At 45.8% G+C, this 26,118-nt stretch overlaps 1 protein-coding gene across 1 annotated transcript in view; it reads right to left on the minus strand.

Moving 5' to 3' along the window:
• Positions 1 to 26,118, minus strand: part of LOC143955485 (uncharacterized) — a 337,730-nt gene that overhangs the window by 204,045 nt on the left and 107,567 nt on the right. Inside the window, exon 5 of the mRNA XM_077465524.1 lies at positions 4,812 to 5,018. Within this exon, the coding sequence (XP_077321650.1) occupies positions 4,812 to 5,018 (207 nt within the window). The remainder of the gene's footprint in view (positions 1 to 4,811; positions 5,019 to 26,118) is intronic.

The raw sequence follows: 26,118 nt of genomic DNA on the forward strand, positions 1-26,118 counted from the left end.
ACTTTAGAAGGGTCACGGCGTGCCGTTTTTTATTAAAACGACATGCCGTGACTGGCGACTTCCACGCGGGAGTGACGTCACGCGACTCCGGCCAGTCACAGAGCCGGAGTCCGTGACCCCGGGAAGAAAGATGGACGCTTCGAGCCGGCGAGGAAATCGGGGGACATCGCTGGCTCCTGTGTCAGGTAAGTGACACATAATGGGCTGCTATGCGATGCATAGTAGTCCATTATGCTTTGCCTTTGCAGGGAAACAAATGAGGAAGTAAACCCATCAGGGTTTACTTCCTCTTTAAGGGGAAAAAAAAACTTACATTTAAATGCCCATCAATGCAGCCTTATCAGTGGCCATTTGCAGCCTTGTCAGTGTAGCCTTCCAGTTTAAAAATGGCGCCGGCGCCTCTCGGCAGCTCTCGTCTCCTCTCGCATTCCCACCCAGTCCTGCTCCTAAGTTTCCTTAGGATGGAAATAACACAGGTCCAATGGCGGGACTGGGCGTGACTGTGAGCGGAGCCGAGACTAGTCGAGTACACTCGGCTATGCATGAATATATATCGGCGCCGCTCGCTCCTCCACTCAAAGTCAGCGGGGTATCGGCGTATAAAACACGCACCCACGATTTTCCCCTGATTTTAAGGGGGAAAAAAAATGCGTGTTATACGCCAATAAATACGGTAATTTCTTTATTCAGTATAAACAATCCTGCTTAGTATACAACTCTGGTGAACTCCATCCCCAAGAGGGTTAAGGCAGTGCTGGAAAATAATGGCGGCCACAAAAAATATGGACACATTGGGCCCAATTTGGACATTTTCACTTAGCCCTTGTACACACACGGTCGGACATTCCGACGGAAAATATCCGATCGGACCGTGTTGTCGGATAATCCGACCGTGTGTGGGCTCCATCGGACTGTTTCCGCCGGAATATCCGTCCGACAAAGTTTTAGAGCAGGGCTATAAAATTTTCCGACAACATGATCCGATCGTTTGTAGAGAATTCCGATCGGAACAAAGTGCCACGCATGCTCAGATTAAATTCCTAGACCAAAGCTATTGGCTACTAGCCTGAACGTAGTCCCGTCGTAACTAAATGACGTCATCACCTTCTGAACGATCGGATTTTCCGACAACTTTGTCCGACCGTGTGTATGCAACACCAGTTTCGGACAGAATCCGACGGATTTTGTTGTCGGAATGAGTGGCGACCTCATGTTCTCCCATATAGAGGAGTATAGCTCCCATGGTTCAGAGAAGCAGGACCTCCGGATCTATGGATAGCGTGGGACCCACTAATCATGGGGTACTTTGTGGCAGTAAGTGGGCTTAAGCAACGTATAACAATACGGTGTGACCAAATCCCCATATTTTTTGATAATGTTTTTTTGAAAATGCCTAGGTGTTTTAAAAAAAGCCTTGCTGGCCGTAAATGTCAGTTTTGCATGTGTGCGCTGTAATATTTTTGTTCTGTTGTATGGTCTTATGGCAGCCCCATCTTTATGCATTTTTTAGGGTGAGCCCCCCCCCCCCCAAATATCTTGTTTGTAAACTGAAAAACATTTCCCACACTCAGGACAAGAATACTACTCCCCCCCCACCCACCCCGCGTGAGATCTCTGATGTTTGTAAAGACTGGACTTATCTGAAAAACATTTCCCGCACTCAGGACAAGGATACGGCTTCTCCCCCGTGTGAAATCTCTGATGTGTGTCAAGACTGGACTTCTGTGAAAAACATTTTCCGCACTCAGGACAGGAATACGGCTTCTCGCCCGTGTGAGATCTCTGATGTGTGTCAAGATTGGACTTCTGTGAAAAACATTTTCCGCACTCAGGACAGGAATACGGCTTCTCGCCCGTGTGAGACCTCTGATGTCTGAGAAGAAGCGACTTGACTAAAAAACATTTCCCGCACTCAGGACAGGAATGCGGCTTCTCACCCGTGTGTGATCTCTGATGATAGGAAAGACTGGACTTATCTGAAAAACATTTCCTGCACTCAGGACAGGAATACGGCTTCTCACCCGTGTGCAGCATCTGATGTCTGAGGAAATTCGACTTATCTGAAAAACATTTCCCGCACTCAGAACAGGAATGTGGCTTCTCACCCGTGTGAGACCTCTGATGTGTGACAAGATCTGATTTCTGTACAAAACATTTCCCGCACTCAGGACAGGAATACGGCTTCTCACCCGTATGCAACATCTGATGTCTGTCAAGATGCGACTTCACTGAAAAACATTTCCCACACTCAGGACAGGAATACGGCTTCTCACCCGTGTGTGATCTCTGATGATAGGAAAAACTGGACTTATCTGAAAAACATTTCCCGCACTCAGGACAGGAATACGGCTTCTCACCCGTGTGCGACCTCTGATGTCTAAGAAGATTCGACTGAGCTGATAAACATTTTCCGCACTCAGAACAGGAATGTGGCTTCTCACCCGTGTGCAACCTCTGATGTGTATCAAGATGCGACTTCAATGAAAAACATTTCCCACACTCAGGACAGGAATACGGCTTCTCACCCGTGTGAGACCTCTGATGTCTATCAAGATGCGACTTCAATGAAAAACATTTCCCGCACTCAGGACAGGAATACGGCTTCTCACCCGTGTGAGACCTCTGATGTCTGAGAAGATTCGACTTACTTGAAAAACATTTCCCGCACTCAGAACAGGAATACGGCTTCTCACCTGTGTGAGACCTCTGATGTGTGACAAGTTCTGAATTCTGTACAAAACATTTCCCACACTCAGGACAGGAATACGGCTTCTCACCTGTGTGCAACCTCTGATGTGTATCAAGATGCGACTTCACTGAAAAACATTTCCCGCACTCAGGACAGGAATACGGCTTCTCACCCGTATGAGACCTCTGATGTCTGAGAAGAAGCGACTTTGCTGAAAAAAACTTCCTGCACTCAGAACAGAAATGTGGCTTCTCGCCTGTATGAAATTTTTTATGCATATCAAAACTAGACTTAGAATTAAAATGCTTCCCGCACTCAGTACAGCAAAACCTTTTATCTGTTGGAAGGACGGCACCGTCCCGCACAGTCTGAGGTTCCTCGGGATAAGAGGAATACGATGGTCCGGCACCGTCCCGCACAGTCTGAGGTTCCTCAGGATAAGAGGAATACGATGGTCCGGCACCGTCCCGCACAGTCTGAGGTTCCTCAGGATAAGAGGAATACGATGGTCCGGCACCGTCCCGCACAGTCTGAGGTTCCTCGGGATAAGAGGAATACGAATACGGTACGTATACGGTAGTCGGGTTTTCTCCTGGACTATACTGTGTGATGTCCTCATCTTCTACTTTACAGTCTGGAGACAAAGTGAGACAATCCTCTGAGGTTTTCCTCATCTCCCGTCCATCTACTAAAATAGAAATACAAAGATTATTATAGACATGAGCTGATTGTTTCCCCTAAACCAGGACTCCGCCCACATCAGGCAGCTTTGTCTCTGAGGATCTTACAATTCCCCCCTCAAGGTAACTAGTAAATGGGTCCTCTGATCTCCTACCAGATCATTTCTTTATTCATGGACCTTAGTCAGAGAGGGAGGAAACAACGAGAACTGTCTTCTATAGGAGTGACAGTGATGAGGGGATTATAGGACGAGTGTCCCCTCCCCCTCTATCACTCATTGCCATCTTCCCAACACAAGAAGTCCTGCACTTCCTTATTTAGTCCATGATTTAGTCATGAATACCAGCGGGGCTGAGCCCCACCAGAGGTCAGAGAGTGAGGATGGGGGGAGAACAACCAAGATGAAGACTGGACTGATCCTGAAGACCCCCATCATTGGGTTATTGACTCCTCCCCCATTATCACTTTCTGTTTAAGGCTCCAAAGTTGGAGGATGTTATCACATTATTATCATCATGTAAAAGTCTGTCCTCCAATCACATCATCCGATATAAAATGTCCAGCTGGTAGGAAATGGGTGTAACAAAAGAGAATACATATTATATATTAGTATCAGAATTATGTAATGTACAATATAGAGTATATAGTGAAGGGTCAGGATTCATAATATTGGTGTTCAGTAATCAGTGGAAGATGAAATGTTTTCATGAGACAAGTTGCAGAGGTCCCACACCGCTCCTCCCATCTCCTGAGACTGCACTCAGTGACTTGGGTCTGAGACTATACAGATATATCCCTCCACCCGGCACAGCCAGCAAATAACAGAGCAAGTAACCCCGGAGAATTGTCTTGTCAGAGATCTTGCTAGACCTGGGCATGGGGCAGAAGACCCAAGACACATACCACTGGTGCCTAGGTTGAGCAATGCCTATGGTGAAAATCAACATTTTGCTGATCCCCAGAATCTCCATAAATCCAGTCTAGAGACATAAATTGTGTCGGCAGCACAGAGAAGGAAGATTATTGGAGAGAAATCCAGGAATACAGGACGGGAAACACAGCTCAGGAAAGTGACCAGGGGATTACAGGCTGATATCACTCAGCCCCCGCCTTACTCCGGACCAATCAGTGAGCAGTATGGGTGGAGGAATGTATTTAGTGTTAAAGACCCACCTGTGCTGATCTCTGTAGGAGTGTCCTCCTCTATAAATGTCCCCGTTATTCCATCCTCCTCCATAGACTGCTGATCATCCCTCACATACCTCTCTTCTTCTTCTTCTGATTTCACCTCAAATTCTATATCGATTGGATCTCCACTCTAAACCAAGAAAATGAGAGAGAAAATCATCTGTAAAATAAGAGCTTTAATATTGTGACATCACATAAAAAATCCCCACATTGTCCCTGTAAGTGAATGTTCTAGATTCTCCGTCCCACCAACCTTGTAACAGTGGGGGATGGTGTGATCTTCCTGTGTGGAATCCCGGGAATACAGAGGACGGGGACATCTCTCTGGTGGGTTTCTGGTATTAGGCGGCTTCATAATATCCTTGTGTCCTTCTGAAAACTCCTCCATAACCCCATACTCCTCATCCTCCTCTTTATACTCTTCTTTGACAAAAATATTATCATCCCCGAGGTTTCCAATCTGCAATATATTATAAAACATTTATTGTAACACACATGCTTGTGCATAATGTATAACTACCAGTGATTGTTCCTCATCTACCTGATGATGGTGGGGGATGGTGTGACCTTCCTGTGTGGAATCCCAGGAATACAGAGGACGGGGACATCTCTCTGGTGGGTTTCTGTTACTTGATTGCTCCATCATGAAGTCCTTCAGAAAGCTGCTTCATCACACCATACTCCTCACCCTCCTCTTTTTACTCTTATTTAACAACAATATTATCATCCCCGATGTTTCCACTCTGAATATATAATAAAACATTACTTGTTTGTGTATAAATCCTCTCGGTGATTGTTACCCATCTACCTGATCATGGTGAGGGATGGTGTGAATGAATATCTGAGACTTGGTTCAATATGACATTCTTTCTACAAATTCAATTTTCCATCTTTCTTCCTATTTGAATCTTCTAAAATAAAGACATACATATTCCAATCCCCCCCATCCCCCACTACTAATAAAAGTCATATAATCCGTTAGTATAGACTGATGAGGTGAGAAGGTGATTGGTGGGAAAGGTGACACACCAACAAAATGAAGACAATGTTCCGGCCCCGTAACTGGGGGAACGTTCTGATCCTGAATGGCTTAATCTGCCTGTGTTGTGTAATAATTGCCCGTTGTAGGCTATGTATGGTCAGGATGGTCATTGTCTTGTCTATTTATTGTCAGTGCTGTTTGTTTGAAGGAACATATTATTAGAATTTAACTAAAAAATAAAGGAAATGTTCCGCCATGGTAAATGGGGGAATGTTCTGCCCCTGAAGGGGTTAATCTAGGTCTCCACACTATATATGTGTGTATCATCATCTGCTGGAGATAAAAGACGTCACAGTGACTATGGAGGAAGAGGACGGACATGACTAGGGATGAACTCAGGCGTGTTGGCATGGACCACGTGCAGAGCCCGCCAAGAAGTTGGCGCAGCGCTGCGCTAATCACAGGCAGTGAGACATTTGCAGATCTCTGCAGCCGCACTTCGGGGCAATGTCTCACTGCCTGTGATTAGCGCCAACTTCCTGGCGGGCTCTGCACATGATCAATGCAAACACGCCTGAGCTCATCCTTAGACATGACGGGGGGGGGGTTACTGGATGTAGATATAAAATAAGATCTTATTACCTCCTTTTCTGCCATTTCCAGCAATGTCTCCTCTCTACTTCCTCCGGACTCACCTCTAACCCGGAACTTCCTGTCTGTACCTGACATCACTTCCTGTCTAGGTAGAAGTGAGATCACCACCTTGTGGAGCTCAGAGGAAATGCAGTGTCTCGAAGTACAAACACGACCTTGTGATCTATATATGTACTGTATATCCTTATAGATGGGGGTCACCTCCACTCCCACCAAGGGGGAGAGAAATATTTATGGTTCAGAGCCCTATGTCCGGTACGGATAAGGATGACAAACAGGGTTAACATAAACTTACCACTTGAAATAGACCTGAAAGTGTGCCTTGGTCTAACGTACGGTATACCAAAATAAGGGGGCATACCCTAGATAACAAATGAGGATTAATGAAATGAAGATTAAATGAAGTGAAATGAGTACTCTCGTGAGGAGTATGATGCTTTGAGAAATGCCCTAAAAAGGGGATGGGAGGGTGGGTATCGCGCACAGGAACCGACAAGGAACACAGCCGAACGGGCTGGTTAAATACCCCTCCGGGCTCCTCCCATAATTTCAGGCCACCATACTGGCCTTCTTATTTATGGTTCAGAGCCCTATGTCCGGTACGGATAAGGATGACAAACAGGGTTAACATAAACTTACCACTTGAAATAGACCTGAAAGTGTGCCTTGGTCTAACGTACGGTATACCAAAATAAGGGGGCAAAAACATTCTGGTAGGGAATAGCTCTTTATTGATTGAGTTAGATCACTGAGTGAGTTTAATAGATGCCTGAGCCATTTCCACTTGAGGATTGTGGCTGTACTGGGTGAAGCAGGCAGACTCCTACCTGCCTAGATATTCAATGACATTGTCTGGGGCCCCGTGACGGGCTGCTGCTGAGGCTGCCCCAGTGCGGAAGGAGTGACGAGAGTACCGGATAGGATTTCAGGTGAAAGTTGCGTAGAAGTACCCTGATGTGTTTCATAAACTGACCAGTACTCAAGGGCTTTGACAAGAAAGAAAGAAGGGGACTGGAGTCCGACTGTTGGGGGAGTAGCGTCGACAGTTGATTGAGTGTGGCAACTGGACACCCGCTATTACCGATTCTGTAAAGTGGATGTCTACGCTGGAGCTTACCTGCTGCTCTTTGAAACCGCTAGGTGAAGTACGAAGTGATCTTTGTATCAGGCTAAGTAGCGTCTACATAGCTCTCGGCCTGCTGGATTACCGCAGGTGAACTTTCCAGGTCACAGGGACCTGTAGTAGGCCAACACCTGGCTGCTTGTAGGACCATGCTAGGGGAGAGACCAAACGAAGAGGTAGTCAGGATGGGCGGTATACCCTTAAGGATGTCACCCGTTTGGGTAAGCATTTGGCACCGACCATCGGTTGGATTTCCTGGACTTCACGAAGCACGGTTCAACCAGCGTGGGACATGAATAAAGAAGGTTTGCGGGGTCCGGCAAGGACAAGAAATGTTGCATGCCGGCTAGGTATAGCCGAACAGTGTTATGGGATAGGCCAGCTGGGTATGACAGTATGAGGAAAAGGCCAGTAACTGCCTGATGTTGGAAGTTTCACAGGAGTGGTGTGTCCGGAATTTCTGAAGGCCCTCCAGGCCGTCTGGTAGGTTGAGCATGTTGCGAAAAGTGAGACGTTTACGAGCTTGGTCGCTGTTTGTAGATATTGTACTAAACCGGGGTTTAGGTGAGACTGACGAAGGACAATGGCTGACACTGGATCGGCTCCAGTCAAACACGACAGCGCCTCTGCTGCGAGATTGCTCTAGGCCAGGAACAATGTATAGTCAACTTTAAACTGAATTTATAACGACAGCTGTACCAGCCTACGCAGGAAGGACATGACTGCTAGGGATTTAGACCTATCTTTGCAATGATCTCTGCTGGTTGCCTGATGGTGGCCAAAAATTGCAGCGAAGCCTGTGATGGTCGCTACATCTGTCACTAGCTGGGGTGATAGGGGCGAGATAGACGGTATGAACATGATATACCGATCTACGTAGTACGGAACCTCTGATATTGAAAGATCCGTGGCATCCAGATTAAGGGTCTGACAGGGGCCCTGAATCTGGGAGGGGAAGACGAGGATGCATGACATAAAGATCAACCCTGGGGAACGACCATATTGCAGAACTGAGCATACTCGAAACAGACTGAAGCTGCTTCTAGGTATACCCCTGTGTGTGGGTGAAGTGCTTGAAAAACTGACCTGATAGGGTCAGCTTGTCAAGGGGGAAACTGGCGTGCGAGGATGTTCTACATGTCCCTAAAGATGGCAGTTGTGATGGGCAAGCGTCTAGCATTAGCTACGGGCTGATGTTTCTGGATACCAGTTAGAGGGGATCTTGGGCCATCAACAGACGGCTCACCGGGGTCCTGTAAGGATAGAAATGACGGATGCTGGCTAGATATAGCCTGACAGTGTTATGAGAAGAAGCCAGCTGCGTGTGGCAACTCGACCTCTGGTGTAGAACGGAAGCTGAACTCAACTGCCCAAAGGGAGGAATGAGCGTCACGAATGGCGAGTGGCGTATGAAAAATGTCACTGGGGCCAAGTGGCCAAATGAGTACCGCTGAAAATGATGTGTGGCTGAGTGCCAACAAAAGTGCTTGCAACGATCACAAGTTATGCTGAGTTGCGCGCCTAGCCGTGATAGCAAGTGTTGCGCTTAAATGTGTGCTTACAATGATAGCAAGGGAGTTAACGTCACTGGAGATGTGTTTGTGGTGGCTGGACTCGGTGGTGTCGCAGACGTCCGGACACAGGGCTGTGAGCAGTATGACCTGCAAAGACTGAATAAGTTATGCCAAGTTGCGTGCTTGCTACGATTGCAAGAAGTTATGCTAGGATGCGTAGTTAGCTAGGTTGAAAAGACAAAAGTCCACCCAGCCCACGACAAAATCAACAATTTAGACAAACAACATTGCACAACCCGACACACCCAATGCTATCCCCACAGCTGATCCAGAGGAAGGAAAAAAACCCCCGCAGAGCATGCTCCAATCAGCTACAGCAGGGGAAAAAATTCCTTCCTGATCCCTCGAGCGGCAATCAGATTTCTCCCTGGATCAACCTACCTACAATATAGCACCCCGTTCTACTACGTACTGTTAGGTGTGACTACTGCAAGTCACCTATTCATAAGTTATGTTACCGTTTCCCAATTATTATTAGAGTCTTATCTAAGCAAGGAGACACGGAAAGAGTTCTCAGTATGTCTGCTCAGACGGTCGCACTCACTCACTCTGAGGTCCTTTATTATCACACAGCTCTTTTTATACACTAAAAAAGACAGGCGTTAAAAATGTTGAAACAAAACAACTTCTATAAAAGGCAATTTCTAAGTGTCTTCTGCTTTTAGAGCTGATGCAGCAGTTGACCCTTACGACATGGCTTCCTCTTTGTGTGTACGTGACTGCACCCATCCGGCCTTTAAGAATGATGTCTTTAAAACAACTGAAAACAGACGAGATAAGCATTTAGTGAAACATACTGTCAACCATTTTTATTCTTATACCTTGATCCTCACATTTTCCCCCTTTGACATCACCCTTCCCTCTTACCCTGGGTCCACCTGAACAAGTTCTAGTCGGCCTATGTCCAAAGTACTCTCCCTGACCGCGAGTTGTCAGAGGGGTATACACCCATCCCCCTGGATAGTACCAACATCTAAAATTCAGGAAGAGTGGCTTTTCTGACAGATGGGTGATGTCAAGGAACCAAATCCACCTATCTTATCCAACTTATCAACTTACAAAAGTTCCATCTTTTCTACAGCATTTACCTTGGCTTTCTTGCAAAAGCACATGAGCAGTTTAAAACACGCATAAAGAAGAAATACAAATAAAAGCACCACTATAATTGTCATCGCTGCCTTCTTAAGCCAAGAGAATAACCCTGAGAAGCTAAAAGTTCCACCAAACGGATCCCAGTCACGGCCAATATTACGGGCCTTCTCCTGTAGATCCTTTACTTCCGTGCGGTGTCGTGCAATGATGTCATAATAGTCGGGTATCTCGATGCTGGTGTTATGTATCCAAGTACAACATTCATAGTCTTCTGTAGCCTCACAGAGTCCTGTTAATGCTGCACTCATACTTTCAATCGCTAACTCATGTAATTCTATTTGTTTTGTGATGGCTCTGGTCTCTAGATTTAACTTAGTAATGTCATCAGAGTTTTTCTCCAAAATATCATTAATTATTCCAGTATAGTTATTTAGTCGCTTCATTAAGTCTATACCCCATCCTGTCCAGGACGGGAACCAAGCCCATGCCATGTCCTGCTCTAAGAATATTTCTCTCTTGCTACGATATCTGAGGGGATATCTGGGGTGCATACTAGCTTCTAGTAGGTGATCACCTCGTTCATCACCCACTACTCCCATTACTGGTACCAAACTTGCGAGTAGCAAAAGCCCAACGTCTGCTGGATGTGTTTCCCATAGCCCTTCCGGAAGGCTAGACAGAATTTGATCTATTTCCGGCGAGGGTGTATTGGACAGTTCTGGTTCTACTTCCAAACATTGTATTTTATTACAGATTTCTATACCCTCTGGGTCATCTCCTATTGCTAAGGTGACCATACCATCTGGATGATAAGTAATGTTTGCTCCTATTTTCTGAAGAATATCTGCTCCTAATAAATTAGTAGGGGCTCCTCTGGAAATCAAAAAGCATGACAAAAACATGTGATTCCCTATTTTTACTTTTAAAGGTTTAGTCAGTGGGGCATCGGACAAAAGACCGTCATAACCACTTATGGGTATGGTGTCACGGGATGTCATGTGTGGAGGGACTACTGAATCAGATAATAAGCTGCGTGATGCTCCTGTGTCAACTAAACAAGGAATATGTTTACCTTCCACCTTCATCAACATGTGGAGCATTTTATTCTCTGATTCAGCTAGGACTGGGGCAAGTCATGCGGTCGGATCGTCCCTATCTTTGGTACGCCTCTGTCTGTAGTCCCTCGTGTCTCTGTCCGTGTTTCCTTCCTGTTCGTCTTTTATTCTTTTCCTACAGTCTCTTTTTATATGTCCCACCTTGTTGCAGTAATAACAGGTAAGAGGTTTACGGGAGGAATTCCCTCCTTCATTGACCCGGGCAACAGTGTTAACTCCCGGTGTCCTTCTGGGTTTAGCTTCTGCTAAATCAGCCTCTATGCCTTGTGCTTTCTGCAACAATGTTCCTCTGTCCCGTATGGCTCTCCATTCGGGAGTACATGCCTTCAGTTTGTCACCTATTTGGGGTACTAGTCCTTCCATAAACTGTCAATTGAAAGCCCTAATGGTGACGGGTAAGGCTAAATCTAGACCTTCGTCAGCCATCATGCTTTCCATGTTGAGGTAAAATTCTGTAACAGTCTGACCTGGGGCCTGTTTTATGGGCGCTGTCGAACCCCTTTCCTGCTGTTTCCTTTGGCAAAATTCTCGTAACTGATTAATAAACAGGAGTCTAGAGTCTATATGACGGGGGTGTACTCCTGGTGGATTTGTCGCTGGATCCCCTTGTGGTCTATGTGGAGCAATTTCATTCATAAATTGATTAAACATTGTTAGTGTCATTTTATGTCTACACAAATCTTCCCCATCTTGCCAAGTTGCTTCATGTGTGTCTAGTAATTGTGTCACGAATCTACAGAATGCGGCAGGTTTTGCTACGGGATCAGGAGCATTCTGTATTAATGCCATAAGAGTGTCAGCCGACCAAGGTGCCCATGTCCTCAGAACGACTTGTTGAGTCACTGTAGGTGGCTGTCCTGCTTGACCCGCATTTGGATTATTTACTTGTATTACCCTAGTCCGACTGTGGACTGGAGCTACGGACTCTGGTCTTTGAGCTCCGCAATGTACACATTCCTGTGCCCAGTCTGTATTCTGGGTACCGCATACTCGGCATACCCATCCTCTTCCTCTTAAGGAAGGATAAAGTTTTGGTCTTTCGCTACCTGGTGTGGTAGTGGTATAAGGAGGTGGAGTACCTTCCGTTTTTACTCCATCCTCGGGAGCAGAAGGGAGACTCTTGCGTCGGACCTTCATGTCCCATCCACCCTGTTCATGACAATACTTCCATCCCTCCTCTTTAGCCCTGTTGGAAACCTTAATTAAACATTGTATTTGTGATACCCATCTGTTCTGCAGGACCTCCCCCTGTCTGTCTCTCTTTATATTCTCCCAACCTTCTACACTTAGCCCATTTTCTCCATCCATTCCAAATTTCTTGAGAACCCTATTCGTGCCCTGTGCCTTGTCCTTCCCATACAACATTGTAATTATGTCTTTAACAGCATAACATTTCTGAGATTCCTCCTGGGGTTTACCATGTGTCTGGCCCATTTTGACAGTCCTGCCTAGGTGGCGTTTGGATCACTTACTAAGTGTCTCATTGCCTTCTCCTCCTAGGGTGCCAAAATACTAAAAACCTCTCCTGGATGAGATTTCTGAAATCGAATTACTTTATATGCTAGCCAACTGACAAATATTATGACCAGACTGACGGCTACAACATATACAAGCATTCCTTTTGGTGGCCAAACACATATAACTAGATCTCCGGACTTTGTGGAAACCTTATTCCCTTCCCATTACCATGGAATCTCTCAGCATTCGTTTCTTATTCCTGCTTTATTGAGGCAGTCAGGACTTATACTTTCAACCCGTTTTTAGGCTCATGAATCAAAAAGCGTATATCAAACTTAAGTGTTGGACCCCCAAGTACTCTTACGAGTTAAGGGCGCATTCCGTTACCCATTGGGATGATATATGTTTCAATTCACACCATACAAACAGGGCTTATCTCAGTCACAACAGACAGATGACAAGGAGACAGACAAGAAACAACGGTAACATAAGTCAAATATTAAATTCAAGACTCGCTTACTACAGAGGTTGGTTTTACCTGAAGAACAATACAGACAGATCGGGTGGGCACAAATCTAAGAAGCACAGAGTTTATAAGAAAATAAAGCTTTTCTTACCTGCGCAGGTTTTGTCTGTGGTTCCTGATGTGCCCGACCTCTTCGTTCCGTCCTTATGTTCGTTCGCCTCTTGTAGTTTCTTTAGCGAAGTCCCTTGTTCGTGCGCCAAAAATGTTAGGTGTGACTACTGCAAGTCACCTATTCATAAGTTATGTTACCGTTTCCCAATTATTATTAGAGTCTTATCTAAGCAAGGAGACACGGAAAGAGTTCTCAGTATGTCTGCTCAGACGGTCGCACTCACTCTGAGGTCCTTTATTATCACACAGCTCTTTTTATACACTAAAAAAGACAGGCGTTAAAAATGTTGAAACAAAACAACTTCTATAAAAGGCAATTTCTAAGTGTCTTCTGCTTTTAGAGCTGATGCAGCAGTTGACCCTTACGACATGGCTTCCTCTTTGTGTGTACGTGACTGCACCCATCCGGCCTTTAAGAATGATGTCTTTAAAACAACTGAAAACAGACGAGATAAGCATTTAGTGAAACATACTGTCAACCATTTTTATTCTTATACCTTGATCCTCACAGTACGTTAGGAAAGTATCCAGGCCTTACCCAGCAATGCACTGAGCCAGCCAGAACTGCCTGCCAGCAAGGATAGTACTACGTTTGTGCCTGGGGCTTGCTAGCGACAACTGGAAAGTTTATGCTAGGATGTGTGCTAGCAACCATTGCAAGAAGTCTATGCTTGGATGCGTGCTTGCAACGATTGCAAGAAGTTTATGCTTGGATGTGAGTCTGCCACGATTGCAGGGAATTATGCCTAGATGCGCTTGCGGTAACTGCAGGACGTTTGTGATTGGATGCGTGCTAGCAACAAGCTTGCACAAAGTTGTACTTGGATGTGTGCGAAATGAATCTGATATGAATCGAATGTAGGTGTGAAATGAATCCTATGAATTGGTTATGTGATAAATCTGACACAAACGACCGTGGAGTACATGAAATGAATCCGATATGAATTGTTGAGTTATACCCGTAAGGCTGAAATGACGGGTGCAGATTAATGCGTTGCTGGTTTGAGTGGATTCGATTTAGTAAGCGATGAATATGTGAAATGAAATAAATGAAATGTTTGCTGTGATATAGACAAGAATTGGTATGTTATGATTAACGATGAGTTTGAACTGCGGAGCACAGAACGAAATGAGGTCAAGACAACTGGGGCATGCCTGGACGAATCAGTGCATGGAGGGTGCTACTGGCCTCGACTGACCTGTAAACACAAAGGCAAAACCAGTTGAGAACTCCATACCTGTCACAGACAACTGGCCAAATGGTGACTCCAATGGGAGTGGTGAGCTTTGAAATGAAATGAAATGAGACAAACAAACACAATGAAATGTATTTTTTTTTTTTCGTTTTTTCTTCTATTTTTTTTTTTCCTTTCTTTTCTTTTTCCCTTTTTTTTTTCTCTTTTCTATTATTATTATTTTTTTCCTTTTTTTTTTTTAAATGAAATGAAATGAAATGAAATGAGACGAACAAACATAAACGAAATGTTGCCTTTGATGAGAACCTGCCATGGCAGAGGCGCAGCTCGGTCGTGTCGCCGGCGCAACTGACAGCGAGCCGGACTCTGGAGCATGTACTGAAATGAGGCTATTAGTGAAATGAGGCCAAATGAGCATGGCCCCTTGGCTAGAACCCGAATTTGTAAAACAACTGGGTTTGAACCTAGGTGCAGGAGGTGACAGTGAAATGAGTGAATCCGCCATGACAGAAGCCCAAATCGCCATGCCGTAACTTTGCGATTGAGCACGAAACGGACTCTGGCGCATGTACGGAAATTAGGCCAGTCCTGGGGCAAGCCGAGACGAATTAGAGCATAGGCGTGACTATTCGTGTCGGAGCGTGATAGGTGAAACGAAATGATACCCATGACAAAGACAGGGATCAACGGCTGCGCTCAAGAATCGACAGTGACCCTGTTCTCTGGAGCATGTACTGAAATGAGGCCTGTCCTGGGGCACGCCGAGACGAATTAGTGCACAGGCGTGACTATTTGTGTCGGAGCGTGATAGGTGAAACGAAATGATACCCATGACAAAGACAGGGATCAACGGCTGCGCTCAAGAATCAACGGTGAACCCTGTCTCTGGAGCATGTACTGAAATGAGGCGAAGCAGCTGGGCACACCGGAACGAATCGGTGCGTAATAAGTGACACACCATGACAGAGACCGGAATCAACGACTGGTCCACCGATTCGGTAAAGAATCCGTCTCTGGAGCATGTATAGAAATGAGGCCAAACAACTGGGCGTACCGAGGCGAATCGGTGCATCGGTATAATGCGACTGGATTCGTAACGGGGCGTGATAGGTGACCAGAAATGATATGCCATGACAAGAATCGAAAACCGTGCCTGAACCTGCGAATGATTCTGTCTCTGGTGCATGTATTGAAATGTGGCCGACAACTGGAGCACACCGGAGCGAATCGGTGCATCGGAGATGCGACTAGATTCGAATCGGAGCGCGACTCGTGACCGAAATGAAATGAAATGATTGAAATGATCTAAATGATTGAAATGATCTAAATGATTGAAATGATCGAAATGATAGAAATGATTGAAATTCTCCGATTAGTTAGAACTTAGCACGTCTGTTTGGGATTTTTCGAAATGATCCAAACGATTCGGACGTAGAGACCAGTGATTTGGTCGGTATGCGGAAGGTTTGAAAATGAAATGCTCGATGTGGTGTCATGAACGGGTGACCACAACTTCTTTCGAGAAGAATGAAATGAAACAAAATGATTGAAACGATTGAAATGAGCCGGTTAATTAGAACTTAGAACATCTGATTGGGAATTTTCGAAATGATCCGAACGATTCGGACATTTTAGTAGAGACCAGTGATTTGGTCGGTATAGCGGGTTTGTGAAATGAAATGCTCGATGTGGTGTCACGAACGGGTGACCACGACTTCTTTCGAGAAGCAAGGATCACAAATGTTTAGAGGTAACGGATGCGTGAAACAATATCGGAAAAATACGAAGGTGACATTTCAGTGAGTGGTTCGTGAGTTCAACGCATCACAGTTTAGTGACATGAAATAACATGAAATGAGAAATGGGAGCCGAAGCCCTACCTGCGACAGCCGGACCAGATGCGTCGTACGACACCGGCAAGTTTTTGAGTATTGCGACACTCAGACAAATACACGAACGCTCACGACGACAAAAACAGACTGTAACACGAGGACAAAGACAGGACTTCTAACGAACACGGAACTCACGAACACTGCACTCACTCTATCGAATGGTCTTGAATAGTCGGCCCTAGATCTGTGACGTAGTAACTATCGCGCACAAAACCGACAAGGAACACAGCCGAACGGGCTGGTTAAATACCCCTCCGGGCTCCTCCCATAATTTCGGGCCACTATACTGGCCTTCTTATATATATAATATTCTTAGATTGTAAGCTTTAACCAGCCGGGCCCTCCGATTCCTCCTGTATTGAATTGTATTGTAACTGTACTGTCTGCCCTCATGTTGTAAAGCACTGTGGAAACTGTCTGCACTATACAAATCCTGTATAATAATAATATCTTATTACCTCCTCTGCTGCCAGGCTCCACAATGTCTCCTCTCTACTTCTTCCCGACTCACCTCTCACCCGGAAATTCCTGTCTGATATCACTTCCTGTCTTCCATAGAGACTTCCTGTCTGGGTAGAAGTGAGAAGTAGACTTGGGCAGAGTGGTTCAGTTTAGTGAGTCGAATCATTTGGATCAGTTTAGTGAAATGATTCGAATCACTGAATCGACTCTCAACTAATTTCTTCAAAGCTAAGAAAGGACTGCAGTCCTTTGATACTCAGTCCGTACAGTAAGCATATTAGATGTTAAGTAACTTTATTTTGCTGCAATAACTATTCTATAAACTCTGCAATACAGCAAAAAAACAAACAAACAGATACCTTGAATTATGCAAAAATATTAACATAACCGAAAATACAAATTATAGCTTGTGAGCACTGAGCTCTGTAGACTGAGTCATTCATAGATTCAAGAGTCATGCTGTTGGCTCATATATACACAGTGCATTTTAAAGTACAGAATGATTGTGTGCTCTTTTGTGATTTAGGCTGGGTTCACACAGTGCTGCATTCAGTGTAAATCACATGCAATGTCTGTGCGATGCAAATTCAGCCATACAGATTTGTATGGCTAAATTTGCCTCACTTTTGGATAAAAGTTATGCAGGACCCTTTTTTTGGTCTATGCAGGACCCTTTTTTTGGTCTACACCTGAATCGAATGGCATGGGTGTTCACACACCCATGCCATTCGATTCCTGTCCTGCGATATACAAACCGATCTGGGGGTGTCATTAACTTTGTATTGGTACTTCCAGCAGTTCGCAATCGCATAGGGCAGTGTGGTGCGATGCGCGAACTGCAGGGTTTCCCGCATGATTGCACCGATGTGAACCGAGCCTCATTCAAAGACTTCTCACAACAGCTCATGAATCTAATGTGCTCTGATGAGTCACTCATAGGTTCAGGAGTTATACTGCTCTGCTAACTCACACACAACTCATGAATCTTTTTTTTTTTTTTATAATCTTTATTTTTTTTTTCTCAAAATACAAAAAGAGAGACAAAATAAAAAAAAAACACATAATTCACATTTACAAACATTTCTTAGTATCTTCTTAATTTATACAAATACCCTCTTAACCTTAAGTTCCTTCTGTTTTCGCCCTCGTCCACCCTACCCCACCCTCCTACCCTTCCCTGCAGATATCACGTGGGGTTCATAGTTTAATTGTCTTTTACTAACAGGAGTTATTTTCCCTTAATATTATTGTGTTATTTCCTCTACATATCTCCAGGATTTTTTTAATTTTTTCCAGGGTTCCCATTTCCCATCATTGCCCTCTTCTACTGTTAGATCCTCTCCCCCTTCGTTAAAGGGGGATTCCGCTCTTTTTTTTTTTTTTCTTACCTGTGTCACAGGTGGGCGACTGCTACCTTCGCTTAGCATCCACGTCCGGCGTTTTTTTGACCCCCGGCGCGACGATTCTTTTGCTCGGGATGACTTTTAAAAAACTGCTCTGGCGTTTTCCATTTTAAGTGTGGGCGTCTGAAGCCCACAGGCATTTACTTCCTGTATATCGATGACGCTCGGCTCCCAGCATGCTCCGCTCCATCTCGCACATGCTCAGTGTGCAATAGTGGTAATGGCAGATACAGCTGCCTGCCCACTTTAAAAATGGCAAATTCGTACACACCCTCGTCACGTGACCGGCATCCTAACGAAATCTCGCGAGATTTCGCAATTTCATTGTCCCCCATGGATTCTTGGGAAATGGCTTAGAAATTTCCCAGGGACCATTGCGAGGACAATAACCACGCCTACTCCCACGGGAGGACAACCAGGAAGTCAGCAGAAACATCAGAAATAAAAGGTAAGTAAAGAATATTTTTTTTTTTCAGGGTTCGTTTAGGTAAGTATGCTATCTGGTGAATTTAATAACATGAAGTTTCATTTTTAGGTACCAAACCGCTTTAAGACATTCCATATTTTGTATTTTATTTACTCGGAAGATCCAGTCCTGTATTTTAGGGCTCTCCTTCTCTCTCCATTTTTGCGGGATTAAACTTTTTGCGGTGTCAAGCAATATGGGAATTAGCGAGGATTTATATTGCTTTATGGGTTCATCTGTCCCATGGAATAGTACAATCCATGGGTCTTCTCTTATATCTTTTTTAGTTACAACTTTTATTATATCAATGATCTTCCTCCAGTATTCTTTAATAATGGGACAATCCCACCAAATATGGCCCATAGTCCCAGTTTTTTTACATCCACGCCAACAATCCGAAGATTGCCCAGCTCCAAATTTGCTCAGTTTATCAGGGGTAGCATACCACCTTGCTAGACATTTATAATTCATCTCTATTCATTTATTATTTATTATTATACTGTGAACTAATTTAAATATTTTCTTTCTAATTTGAGTACTACATTGTGACCCCAACTCATTTTCCCATTTTTTTATATACGCCGGGTCCTCCAGCTCGTCCCCTGAGAGTATTTTGTATATTCGAGCTATATTATTTTTAGATTTTTCTCTCTGACAAAGCCGTTCAATAGGCCTTAGTTCTTCTTCGCCTCGTGCTGGTTGGGGAAGCTTTGCAACAAACTGACGCAACTGGAGGAACCGCCATACATCAACCCTCATAAATTCAGTGTCCGCCCTCAATGCTTGAAAAGTGACTAATTGACCCTTCACTAATATATCTTTTAGTTGTGCATTATTTTTTCTTATCCAGTTACCTCCCACTTCCTGTTTTCCAGGTAAAAAATAATCATTCTCTTTCAAAAAAATCAAAGGTGAGTTGTATCCCCATTTGTTTTGTGTATGGATTTGATCCCAAATTTTAAGTGCATATCGTGTTATTTCGTGTGTGTTAAGTCCTATTGTCCTATATTGTGGAGGATTCCATATTATTCTCCCTAAATGTGCTTGGCATATTGCATTCTCTAAACTAACCCATCTCTTGTCATTTACCTCTTTCGCCCACTCCACCACCCGTGAAAGTACCACTGCAGTGTGATATTTTTTTAAATCCGGGAGTGCTAACCCCCCTTGTTTTTTCCCCCTCCTTAGCACCGCGAAGGCGATTCTCGGCTTTTTATATTGCCATATATACCTAGAGATTAAATTTCTTAATATTTTAAAAAAGGCAGAGGGGAGTGAGATAGGCAACACTTGGAACTTATATATGATCTTCGGAACTAAAATCATTTTGACCACATTTATGCGTCCTAGCCACGAGAGGGGACTTGTTGAAATTTTCTTTATTTCTCTTTTAATTTCGTCTAATAATGGAATATAGTTATTCAAATATATTTTCCTAATAGTGTCTGAGAGAGTAACTCCTAAGTATTTAATCTCCTTACGCCAGGGAAAATGAAATTCTGCACGGAGTTTCTCCTCTTCCATATTACTAATATTAATGTTTAAAACTTCGGACTTGCCCAGGTTTATCTTCAAATTTGATATTTTGCCAAATTTTTCCAACATCCTCAACAGGTTCGGAATTGATGTCCTAGGGTTGGTAATGAAAAAAAGCACATCATCCGCATATGCTGCAAGTTTGTGCTCTTCCTCTCCAACCCTGATCCCCTTTATATCTGGGTTGTTTCGAACGGAGGCCAATAAGGGTTCGAGAGACAGTGCAAACAGAAGGGGTGATAATGGACACCCCTGTCTGGTGCCATTTCCCATTTGAAACTGTGCAGATGATTCTCCGTTAACCTTTACCGCGGCTTGCGGGTGGTTATAGAGTACTTTGATCCTCAGGCCCATACCCATAGCTTCTAGAGTTTCTATCATGAGTCCCCAGTCTACCCTGTCGAATGCTTTCTCGGCATCCATTGACAGGAATAGACCTGGGGACCCATTATTTTTTAGGGCCTGGATGAGGAGCAATGCCCTCACCCCGTTATCCCTGCCTTCTCTCTCGGGTATGAATCCTACTTGATCTGAGTGTACCAATTCTGTCATTTTTTCCTTTAATCTAGATGCCAGGACTTTAGCATATAGCTTTGTATCTGCATTTAGTAAGGCTATCGGCGTATAGTTATAACAGAGCAAGTGATCCTTACTCTCCTTTGGGATCAGCGTGATTGAAGCTCGCAGGGCCTCTCTCCCCATTTCATATTTTGTCCCTAAACCATTCAGATATTTGCAGAGTTTAGGGACTAAGATCTCTTTATATTTTTTAAAGTAAGGCCGCGTACACACGCGCGGACTGTTCGCCCAACCTTGTTCGGCAAACAGTTTGTCAAACAGTCCGCTCAAAATTTGCATGAGCGGACTTGCCCACACACGAGCGGACTGTTTGACGAACAAGGTTGGGCAAACAGTTCGCTCAACTTTTGAAATGAACGGACTCGCCCACGTAAGGAGGAGGCAAATCCGCCCATTTCGAGCGCGTGTACAGGTAGGCGGGGCCCGCGAAGGATACGTCGCGGGCTCCGCCGCCTGGAATGGGCTTAAAGGGGAACCCCAACGCCGAAAAAAATCGGCGTGGGGGTTCCCCCCAAGTCCACACCAGACCCTTGTCCGAGCACGCTACCCGGCCGGCCAGGAAAGGGGGGCGAGCGAGCGCGCCCCCCCTCCTGAGCTGTACCAGGCCGCGTGCCCTCAACATGGGGGGGTGCCTTGGGGAAGGGGGGGCCGCGCGGCCCCCCCACCCCAAAGCACCTTGTCCCCATGTTGATGAGGACAAGGGCCTCTTCCCGACAACCCTGGCCGTTGGTTGTCGGGGTCTGCGGGCGGGGGGCTTATCGGAATCCGGGAGCCCCCTTTAAGAAGGGGGCCCCCGGATACCGGCCCCCCACCCTATGTGAATGAGTATGGGGTACAATGTACCCCTACCCATTCACCTGTGAAATAAAGTACAAATAAAAACACAACACAGGGGAAAAAAATATTTTATTGCACAGCCGGGGGTCTTCCGTCTTCGGGGGTCTTCTCGCCGGACTCCTCCGCTATGTGTGTGTAGCTCTTTTGCTAGCGGAGGAGTCCGGCTTTCTTCTTCCCCGCCGCCGGCCTCTTCTCCCGACTTCGGGGGTCTTGTCCCCCTCTTCGGTTCTTCTGCCGGGCCACCGCGCCTGGTCCGGTGGCCCGGTCTTCTGTCGCCGTCTTCCGTTCTTCTGTCGCCGCCTTCGGTTCTTCTGCCGGGCCACCGCGCCTTCTTGTAGCTCTTTTACAGGCGGTGGCCCGGTCTTCTGTCGCCGTCGCCGCCTTCCGTTCGTGTTCTTCTTCTTGTTCTTCTCCAGGAGATGTTGACACGTCGCTCCCTCCGGCCGGAATGCCAGAGCCGCCCTGCGTTGCCACTTATATAGTGACAATGGGGCGGGGTCACATGGTATATGTCACATGGGTTGGTCACATGGTGACCCCGCCCCCTTACGATGTCATAGTCCCCATGTGACATCAACCCATGTGACCAACCCATGTGACATATACCATGTGACCCCGCCCCATTGTCACTATATAAGTGACCGCACAGCGTGGCTCTGGCATTCCGGCCGGAGAGAGCGACGTGTCAACATCGCCTGGAGAAGAACAAGAACGGAAGGCGGCGACGGCGACAGAAGACCAGGCCACCGCCTGTAAAAGAGCTACAAGAAGGCGCGGTGGCCCGGCAGAAGAACCGAAGGCGGCGACAGAAGAACGGAAGACGGCGACAGAAGACCGGGCCACCGGACCAGGCGCGGTGGCCCGGCAGAAGAACCGAAGAGGGGGACAAGACCCCCGAAGTCGGGAGAAGAGGCCGGCGGCGGGGAAGAAGAAAGCCGGACTCCTCCGCTAGCAAAAGAGCTACACACACATAGCGGAGGAGTCCGGCGAGAAGACCCCCGAAGACGGAAGACCCCCGGCTGTGCAATAAAATATTTTATTCCCCTGTGTTGTGTTTTTATTTGTACTTTATTTCACAGGTGAATGGGTAGGGGTACATTGTACCCCATACTCATTCACATAGGGTGGGGGGCCGGTATCCGGGGGCCCCCTTCTTAAAGGGGGCTCCCGGATTCCGATAAGCCCCCCGCCCGCAGACCCCGAGGCACCCCCCCATGTTGAGGGCACGCGGCCTGGTACAGCTCAGGAGGGGGGGCGCGCTCGCTCGCCCCCCTTTCCTGGCCGGCCGGGTAGCGTGCTCGGACAAGGGTCTGGTGTGGACTTGGGGGGAACCCCACGCCGATTTTTTTCGGCGTTGGGGTTCCCCTTTAAGCCCATTCCAGGCGGCGGAGCCCGCGACGTATCCTTCGCGGGCCCCGCCTACCTGTACACGCGCTCGAAATGGGCGGACTTTCCGAGCGGGAACAGTACGCTCATTTCGAAAGTACAGCGGACAGGCCCACACACGGGCGGACTGTTCGCTCAAACACAGTTTCAGCGGACAGTTTTTCGGAATTTCCGAAAGACTTTGTCCGTCCAACTGTCCGCTCAAACTGTCCGCTGAAAGCCCACACACGAGCGGACTGTCCGCCCAAACACTGTTCAGCGGACAAGGTTGGGCGAACAGTCCGCCCGTGTGTACGCGGCCTAAGTAATCGTAAACCCGTCTGGACCCGGGCTTTTACCCGATGCCGTATCTTTTAATGCATTATAGATTTCCTCCTCTGTAATAGGTCTGTCCATATTATGACTATCAATATCTGTTAGGCGTGGTAATTTTGCTTTATACAAAAATTCTTTGCTTTTTCCCTATTCCCCTTTGCCTTGTGCCCCTTTCTGGCCTACGTTATACAGAGCTTCGTAATATTGCTTAAATACCTCCGCGATTTCCCTAGTTGTATAAACCGTCTTCCCATTTTTATCCTGTATTTTTTCAATAAAATTGATCTCTCTCTTCTTTTTCACCTGTCGTGCCAAGTATTTACCTGTTTTGTTTTCCCCCAAGTATCTCTCTCTGGCTCTCCCCTCTAATACCCTCCTTGCTTCCTGGTCATACATATCTTTTAGTTCCTCTCGCTTGTTGTTCAATGAATGAAAAAGTTCCATATGTTGATCCTTTTGTTTTTTTTGTTCCTGTTCCAATCTATGGACCTCCTTTATTAACCACTTTCAGACCGGACCATTTTGCTGGTAAATGACCAGAGGTCTTTTTACACTTTTTGCACTGCGCTGCTTTAACTGGTAATTGCGCGGTCATGCAATGTTGTACCCAAACAAAATTTGCGTCCTTTTCTTCCCACAAATAGAGCTTTCTTTTGATGGTATTTGATTGCCTCTGCGATTTTTATTTTTTGCGATATAAACGTAAAAAGACCGCAAATTTTGAAAAAAAATGATATTTTCTACTTTTTGTTATTAGAAAAATCCAATAAACTCAATTTTAGTCATACATTTAGGCCAAAATGTATTCAGCCACATGTCTTTGGTAAAAAAAAAGTCAATAATTGTATATTTATTGGTTTGCGCAAAAGTTGTCACATCTACAAACTAAGGTACGTTTTCTGGAATTTACGCAGCTTTTAGTTTACGACTGCCTATCTCATTTCTTGAGGTGCTAAAATGGCAGGGCAGTACAAAACCCCCCCAAATGACCCCATTTTGGAAAGTAGACCCCCTAAGGAAATTGATAAGAGGCATGTTGAGCCCATTGAATATTTTATTTTTTTGCCTCAAGCGATTGAATAATGACAAAAAAAAAATTTTTTTTTTTTTTTTACACAAAGTTGTCACTAAATGATATATTGCTCACACATGCTATGGGCGTATGTGAAATTACACCCCAAAATAAATTCTGCTGCTTCTCCTGAGTATGGGGATACCACATATGTGGGACTTTTTGGGAGCCTAGCCGCGTACGGGGCCCCGAAAACCAAGCACCGCCTTCAGGCTTTCTAAGGGCGTAAATTTTTGAGTTCACTTCTCACTACCTATTACAGTTTTGAAGGCCATAAAATGCCAAGATGGCACAAAACCTCCACAAATGACCCCATTTTAGAAAGTAGACACCCCAAGCTATTTGCTGAGAGGCATGTTGAGTTCATGGAATATTTTATATTTTGCCACAAGTTGCGGGAAAATTACAAACTTTTTTTTTTTTTTTTTTTTTTAACAAAGTTGTCACTAAATGATATATTGCTCATGCATGCCATGGGCATATGTGAAATGACACCCCAAAATAAATTCTGCTGCTTCTCCTGAGTACGGGGATACCACATATGTGGGACTTTTTGGGAGCCTAGCCGCGTACGGGGCCCCGAAAACCAAGCACCGCCTTCAGGCTTTCTAAGGGCGTTACAGTTTTGAAGGCCATAAAATGCCAAGATGGCACAAACCCCCCCCAAATGACCCCATTTTGGAAAGTAAACACCCCTAAATTTAGGGGTACACTAGTGAGACTAGGTAATAAATGGCGGGTGCCCTGAAACTATAAAAAAATAACTAACCAACCAGCGTCACCTGTAACAGTTATATGGTGATCACTGGTGAAAGGGTTAACTAGGGGGCAATTAGGGGGCTTTATGCGGTAGTATATGGGGGTCCCTGGCGCTATAAAAAGCTGCAGCGAACCTAAATACCTACCTGCCTAACTAGCGTCACCTGTGACACTAATACAGCGATCAGAAAAACGATCGCTTATTAGGCTGGGTTCACACTGGAGCGATGCGGGAACGCCACGAATGCGCGGCGGGTTCCCGCATCGCATGCCTCCCGGCGGCAGTTCACACTGCCCTATGCGAACTGCTGGGAGTGTCAGTGAAATGTTACTGACACCCCCAGATCAGTTCGCATATCGCAGTGCGATCTGCAAACTCGGATCGCATGGTGTGAACACCCATGCGATCCGATTCTGCTGCGGGCCAAAAAAAGGGTCCCGTGCGAATTTGCGGCGGGTGCGGCGGGTGCGGCGAATGGCTGAACTCGAATCGCACAGAGATCGGATGTGATTTGCACTGCAGTGCGGTGCGAATCACATTCGTTCTCATAAACCGCTGCAATGTGAACCCAGCCTTAGTGACACTGGCGACGGGGGGTGATCACGGGGTTAAACCTTTATTGGGGGGGTTAGGGGGGTACATTAGAACTAAAGGGGGCTAACTCTAACTGCCCTAACAGTTATTACAGTCACAAATGACACCAATGCAAAAAAAAAAAATGACATTGGTGTCACTGTGACTGGGGGGCAGGGGTAATTGGGGGGGTGATCGGGGGGTAAAGGGGGGGTGTGAGTGTGCCTGGCATGTTCTACTGTGTGTGTAGAGTGTTGGTGCAACTCACCGATCCGCTCTCCTCCGTGTCTGAACGAAAAATACCGACACGGAGGAGAGAATACATCACTTCCTCTCCTGTGTTTACATTACAGGAGAGGAAGTGATGTCACCGGGGATTTCTATTCGTCGGGAGCGATCGCGAGGGGGTGGCCATGAATGAATGGCCGCCCCCTCGTCCCGGATCGCT

Source organism: Lithobates pipiens, unplaced genomic scaffold (genome assembly GCF_037356315.1).
Source record: "Lithobates pipiens isolate NorthernLeopardFrog02 unplaced genomic scaffold, aLitPip1_a1.2 Scaffold_35, whole genome shotgun sequence".
In the NCBI taxonomy this organism is placed as follows: domain Eukaryota; kingdom Metazoa; phylum Chordata; class Amphibia; order Anura; family Ranidae; genus Lithobates; species Lithobates pipiens.